Source organism: Gallinula chloropus (assembly GCF_964237585.1).
Source record: "Gallinula chloropus genome assembly, chromosome: 3".
NCBI lineage: Eukaryota > Metazoa > Chordata > Aves > Gruiformes > Rallidae > Gallinula > Gallinula chloropus.
The window spans coordinates 79,558,829-79,565,980 of record NC_140087.1 but is presented as its reverse complement, the minus strand read 5'-3'; the positions used below and the strand labels follow the sequence as shown (position 1 = coordinate 79,565,980).

Here is a 7,152-nt window from a genome sequence, read left to right as displayed (position 1 = left end):
CAGGGTGTTAGAGCTTTCGAGCTATTTCTCATCAGGAGAACTGGAAAGAAATAAAACTGGCAGGAATAATGGGGATGTATTTAACGATTCAAGTACTGGATCAAACTTAAAGCCAGTTTCTTACTCGGTGTACTGGAAAGGTCACCTTGTCTTGCTGGAAAAGAAGCAAACTCCCAGCTCTGCTGCTGCTCTGTTTAACAGCTTCCACGTGCATTTCTTAATGTTCCTGGCTAGTTAGGCTATCTAGCTTTACAGACAAGTATACTCATGGTAGATGAGAAAGAAAAGAACATGAAATGTCTCACCTTCTTCTTGATGCTTCCAGAGACGGTCAAGAACAGGTCCAAGAAGAGCTCTAAGAAGGGAAATAGCAGCAGCAGTAGCAGCAGCAAATTGCCTCCAGTTTGCTATGAAATCATTACCTTGAAGACCAAAAAGAAGAAGAAGATGGCTGCTGATATTTTTCCCCGAAAGAAACCAGCCAACACTAATACAACTGCTGTCCAGCAGTACCACCAGCAAAATCTCAATAACAACAACACTATTCCGGCACCTAATTGGCAAGGACTTTATCCAACCATCAGAGAGAGGTAAGGTCAGGGCAGTTAATTTTTTGCTGTTTGAATGAAGTGGTGAAAAGTAGCAAAACGTTTGTAATACATGTGCTCAGCTGCTCATTTATTTGCCGAAGTAAATACAGTTGAGGGGTTTTTTTGTGTTGGTTTTTTTTTTTATCCTTCCCCTTTGTGTGTGTGAAACAAGTATTTTGGTAATGGAAAATATTTTAGTATCTCTTTTCCAGACAGTGCAGCTGTTGGTCTTGAGTAAATAAAATGTTGCTGGAAGCTGCAGCATACCCATAAAGATTTGCTTTTAGACCCTAGTGGGAATTTTCAGTGATACATGTGCTTAACTTTGATTTCTACTTTTTGAAAAGTTCTCATATAAGTTTGGGGTGGTTTGGGTTGTGGGGGTTTGATTGCACAGCCATCTCTTCATGCGGTTTTCTTCAGTATATTTGTGTGATGATGCTTAAATATGACCTGCTTCTCTTTACTGACGTGCAATTTCAAGTTGTTAAGAAATGTAATTTCTGTGGTCTGGGGCAAGCAGAGTTGTTACAGTGCTCCATAAATTAACACGCTGCCTCTGTTTGTAGAAATGCAGTGATGTTCAACAATGACTTGATGGCAGATGTTCATTTTGTGGTCGGGCCACCAGGTGGGACCCAGCGGCTGCCAGGACACAAAGTAAGCAACGGCTGGGTTATCAGCTTGTGTGGGGATGGCCAGAGCGAGCTCCCACGGTTACGCTGGGACATCGCGTGGGATGCTTGGCTCTTCTGGGACAGGAATAGTTCTGTATTTCAAAAGGCTGCGTGCACTGGGCTAGTCTCTCCCTTGTTTTTATCTTTGTTTCCTGTTAAACAGTACATTTGTGCCAAGGCAGTTGTTGTAAAGTTAGGAATACTGCTTTGTGCTGCTGATTAATATTACTCTTGACTATTTCTAGAAATAGTTAACTTCTGTGGTGCATATGAGCATTTGCCAATGGCTAATACATATATATGCCCATGAGAGTAAAATGCAGGTAAAATGTGTAATTCTGTTTTTAACTTGGACTCTGTTTCTTACCTAAGTGTGTCTGTAGTCTGCTAGTGAAGATCAGGGTGCTCGGTGGCTCTGCCACATTGTTTTTCTTGGCAGTGCTTTCAGTTTAAAGCATGAAATAAGATTTCCCTTTCTCAACAGTACGTCCTGGCTGTTGGGAGCTCAGTATTCCATGCGATGTTTTACGGAGAGCTTGCTGAGGACAAAGATGAAATCCGTATACCAGATGTTGAGCCTGCTGCTTTCCTCGCAATGCTGAAGTAAGCATCATTCATCTGCTGGGGATGTTTTCCTCTTATTATGTATACATACACTGGTAATGTCATAGTTAAAGTATTAGACTTGTGTATAAACAGAAAAGAATTGCTTAAAACAGTCCCCTTTTTGAGTTTCAGGTATTTTAAATTTTTACCTCATTGCCCTCTCCCCTTTTAGTCCCAGGCACGCATATATTAGAGTAATGTAGTCAGTTACAAATAATGACATTGACAGGGGATCTTTGGGCACATTGTATACTGTAATGCCTATCGATCTGATTTGTCTCTATACATGTTACACAAAGGAATGAAGTTACTAAAAATAATTTTCAGCTGTAGCACAAAAAAACCCAAAAACTTTTAACTTCTCAAACACAGTGAAAAGTTAAAATCACAAAAAAACCTGAAAAATTGCTTGGTTTTTATATTTACATCATTCCAGCTTTTTTATAAACTTGCTGTACGCAGGTCTTGTCTTAGAAAAATGACCCTAAGTTATTGAGTTTAACTTCTGAAATTAAATTTCTCCTCATCTATCATATTGATGCACTTGGAAAGTGATAAAAAGGCTGTTTACATGAATAGAGTTTTTTATTCTTAATAGGGGAAAACCAGCCAGTTTACATGATGATTGTTTTTCGTCTTGCAAACTGCATAAGAAATCCTGCCTTTTCCTAAACAAGCATAATGAAGCAGCTTCCCTGCTGATTTGTCCTTGAATGTATCTATAAACTCTGATTATTAAAGAGGAACACCCTATCACAGAAATTCTGTGGATTTGAGGGGTTTTCCCTTCAGCTTTGGTAACTGCTACTGCTTTCTCATGAAGAATGTACATTAGTATCTGATAGTGAACCTTCTAATGTGCTGCAGATTTTCTTGCATGTAATGGTGTACTCACTAGCTAACAATTTGTGTTCTGGAGATTGTTTTGACTCGCTCATGATTGCAGAATGCTTTGGGTTTCTTCTTTTCTGTTTCAGTGGCACTGTGAATGAACGTTCAAAGGTGCATATAGAATTTGTTGCATAGAGTTTTAATAGGCTGTCATGAGCATCAGAAATGTTCTGTGCAAATACCAGTAACTGCAAGGAAAAGCTGAAGTCACACAGATGTTTTGTAGACCTGAAATATAAGGTTAAGATAGAACATTATGTAAGTAAGTGTGTTTTGGATCCCTGCTTTGGGTCTTTCTGGTTTTGCGAGTGTCTTCTGCAGAGCTCAGACTTGTGCTTTACTTTCATGCAGAGTTGTGCAAAGCACAAATCCAAGATTCTTGGATTCCTCTGGTCCCCCTCCCTTTTTGAACAGCGAATCTGTTTCACTGTGTCTAAAAATGATTTGCCACGTAAAAGTTGAATGCTTTCTGAATTTATCATTAAGAAATGTGTTCAGAGAGCAAACCTAGTATCAATGCTGACATCTAGTTCTGGGCATATTATTTAGCCCATGGCAATTTAGGAAGCTATCTTTGAGAGAATGGACAGAACCATGGAATTCTTCACCTTCTCAGCTTCTATTTAAGAAAGCAGAAGACCACAAAAAGTTTGTGATCTTTGGTGTTGAGCTAACCTTACCAGTGCTGACTTGCACCAATGCAGCGTGCCTGACCCTGCAGAATACTCCTGTGTCTGCAGGCACCAGGAGTGTCTGCAGCCGTGATGGTGCAGAGAAGGGAGAGGGATTTTGCTCAGCAGTGCAGCATTCCCCTCCTTGCAGGATCCAGTGCATGTGCTGCACTGGGTGGAGCTTGGGGAGAGCCACAGTCCCCTTCAGCCCTCCTCCCATGGGAAAGCATCCCCATGAGTGTGGTTGCAACTGCTGTGAGCAGTGTGTGACAGAAGGCTTGTGATACTGTTGCTACAGAAGGCAAAGTGTTTTTAACCTGCCCCAAAGCAGCAGCCTTCATCTGCTCCTTCCTGCAGTCAGGAGGAATGCAGCATCATCTTTGTCAGAAAATACACTGAATTGGTTTTTGTTGGGGGTTTTTTGAGGGTGAGTTTTTATGGGGGGTTTTTTGTTTTGTTTTTTTCCAGGACAGTGAATTCTTACAGCATATTTTTTTTTGTCTTTTACTATATAGTGGGCATTCTGAAAACAAACATCAGACAAGGTATTGCCAGATGTAACATAGGAAATAAATCCTTGACTGGTAGATACTAATTCCCCCAGTGAAATTGCTTTGGCTGTCTTTAATGTATTGTATCTTAATCTTGACTGTTCACATCAGAATCATGGTCTAATCTTATCCCAGGATGAATGTGTTGCTAAACCATCAAAGCCTGTGGTCTAGCAGAATCCTCTGTTTAAGAGCAGGGTGAAAAACTGGAGGATCAGTAATTGCAGGCCAGAGTTGAGGTGCACTGGCAGAGTGGGAAGTGTGGAATGTTGCTGACAGCCGATCTGTGCTGTGTTTGTTGTAAATCAGTGATACCAGTTCTTCGCTTTCATGAATATTAAACTAGCAACTTTTGTACTATTTCAGTTTCAAACAGACGTCATCCCTGCTGTACTAGGAGGCAAAGAAGTAATAGAAGGCAGAAAAGAATTGGAGAGCAATGAGGAGAATCAGAAATAGAAATTGCTACATTAAAAAAATTATGGACCATAAAGGAGCTAGGCCTGTAACCAGTGGTAGATAGATGTGCTCTTTGTTGTTACAAATAGCCCAGCTGAAACCAAGTGCTAAAGGTTTAAAAAAGAAAAGTTTAGGTCTCTGCAAGTATTCTTTTCTGTATAACCTCTTAGATTTTATTATATTGCTCCAGCAGTGTCTGCTGTGGGCATGTTTTCTAAGTGTGGCTTGGAGGATAATACCCTATACCTGCAAAAATACAAATAAAGATATTTGCAACTATAATCAGATCAGTGTAGACACTAAATCCACTTTATAAGCATATCTGTTCTGCAAAAAATTCATTGTGTTGGGAAACATGCTAACTAGAAAATTTTAGTTAATGCAGGGTTGCATACAACTTTAGCTTTACTGGAGGAAGACACTTTTATCAACCATAACCATCAAGGCTTACTTATCCCTGTGAAGAGTAAAATTGCATTTGGCATGGTTTTAGCACATTGTATTCACCAGCTGCAAATGGGGCCCTGAAGCATGAGATATTAAAAAGAACAAACTGTACAATGCTTCATTTCCCTGAGCAATGAATCCCAGCAGTTTAGTCACATAAATAGAACTTCACCTTCGCCTCTTCTACCACACTAGCATAGCAGTAAACCTTTTTTTTTTAGTTCCTTATGCAATGAGACTGAGCAAAACCACGGTGGTAGTGGTGCTAGGATGCTGTGAGCATTAATAGATGTGAAAATTGGAATTCTGTGCCCTTCTCTAGATGTTTCCTCCCCCTCCAGCCCCCCAAAAGATGATGGGTAGCACCTAATATATATTGAATGTATTTCTGTTACTCCCAATAAAAATGTTTTCATTCCTGTGTTTGTATTTAACCTCAGTTAAATCATCATTCACCATCATGGGGCATCGAGTCCAAGTTCTCTGTAATGTGTGTTCCAGACTGTTGTGTTAGCCAAGTAAGGTAGCCCTTGAGGAGCTACTGCCTGGGGCAGATAGCCTCTCTTTAGCCAAAGCTGTATGGAAGGAAAACAAAGCTGGAGGGGCCATTGTCTACATAGCAAGTACCCCAAATGTAAGCTTTATTTACCTTGGATTTAAGGCTGTTCTCTTCCATGGTCTTGAGTGAGTGATGAACTTGGTTTGTACTTTCTTCCTGGATAAATCAGTGTTCCCCAAAAGCACTGCTTAGCTTTAATGTGGAGCCATTTAAACCTCTGGTTATCATTTCAGATGTTGACGAGTTCCCCTTCTACATTAAGTGGCAGTGTTTCATGCCTGTGTTTTTTTTCAGATACATATATTGTGATGAAATTGATTTGGCTGCGGATACTGTACTGGCCACTCTTTATGCTGCCAAGAAGTATATCGTCCCTCATCTTGCCCGTGCCTGCGTCAACTTTCTAGAGACCAGTCTCAGTGCAAAGAACGCGTGTGTGCTGCTTTCCCAGAGCTGCTTATTCGAGGAACCTGACCTGACCCAGCGCTGTTGGGAAGTGATTGATGCCCAAGCTGAGCTAGCTTTGAAGTCTGAGGGGTTCTGTGACATTGATTTTCAGACACTTGAAAGCATTCTCCGAAGGGAGACTCTGAATGCCAAAGAAATCGTCGTTTTCGAAGCGGCTCTGAACTGGGCTGAGGTGGAGTGTCAGCGGCAGGAGCTGACGGCCACCATAGAGAACAAGCGCAAAGTCCTGGGCAAGGCCCTGTACTTGATACGCATCCCCACCATGGCGCTCGACGACTTCGCCAACGGCGCTGCTCAGTCTGGGATTCTGACTCTCAACGAAACCAATGATATCTTCCTCTGGTACACGGCTGCCAAGAAGCCAGAGTTGCAGTTTGTGAGCAAGCCCCGGAAAGGCCTCGTCCCTCAGCGATGCCACCGCTTCCAGTCGTGTGCTTACCGCAGCAACCAGTGGCGCTACCGGGGCCGGTGTGACAGCATCCAGTTTGCTGTGGATAAGAGAGTGTTCATAGCCGGCTTTGGGCTCTACGGCTCCAGCTGTGGATCAGCAGAGTACAGTGCCAAGATTGAACTCAAACGACAAGGAGTTATCCTAGGCCAGAACTTGAGCAAATACTTCTCAGATGGTTCTAGTAACACTTTCCCTGTGTGGTTTGAATACCCAGTGCAGATTGAGCCTGACACCTTCTACACAGCTAGTGTGATTCTGGATGGTAACGAACTCAGCTATTTTGGACAAGAGGGAATGACAGAAGTGCAGTGTGGGAAGGTGACTGTTCAGTTTCAGTGCTCTTCGGACAGTACAAATGGCACTGGGGTACAGGGAGGGCAAATTCCCGAACTCATATTTTATGCTTGAATGAAAGTGTGTGGAGATGAAGCGTTTTGCTATGAAGAACCTGTCTGGTTCAGGCCTACTGACACTTAGCTTTTTACCTGTGGATGTGTGATCAGTACAGGTAATACGTAACTAAATGCTGTGGGCAAGTTACTAGCTTGCTATACTTGTAGCATCATTGGTGATAAAGTTTTAAGTGTAAAATTTAACTTTAAACTGGAAGCTCTTAGGAACAAGCAAGTTTTAAAGGCTTTGTAAGAGGTGCCTGTTTGCTAGTAATGCTGACCCTTTCTTTGCACCTGTATTTCACTGTCCTCATTGATCAGTTTTCTCTTCCTCTGTTTCCTGCTTTCTGCTTGTAATTATTTGGGGAGGTAGGGGTAGAAAAAAACAAG

General features: G+C 41.8%; 1 protein-coding gene across 1 annotated transcript; it reads left to right on the top strand.

Moving 5' to 3' along the window:
- Positions 1-267: 267 nt before the first annotated feature.
- Positions 268-6,778, top strand: BTBD3 (BTB domain containing 3; the record flags this gene model as incomplete). The annotated part of the gene is made up of 4 exons (XM_084262426.1): positions 268-590; positions 1,160-1,250; positions 1,752-1,870; positions 5,746-6,778. The coding sequence occupies 4 exons, from the start codon at positions 268-270 to the stop codon at positions 6,776-6,778; spliced, it is 1,566 nt and encodes a 521-aa protein (XP_084118552.1).
- Positions 6,779-7,152: the final 374 nt, after the last annotated feature.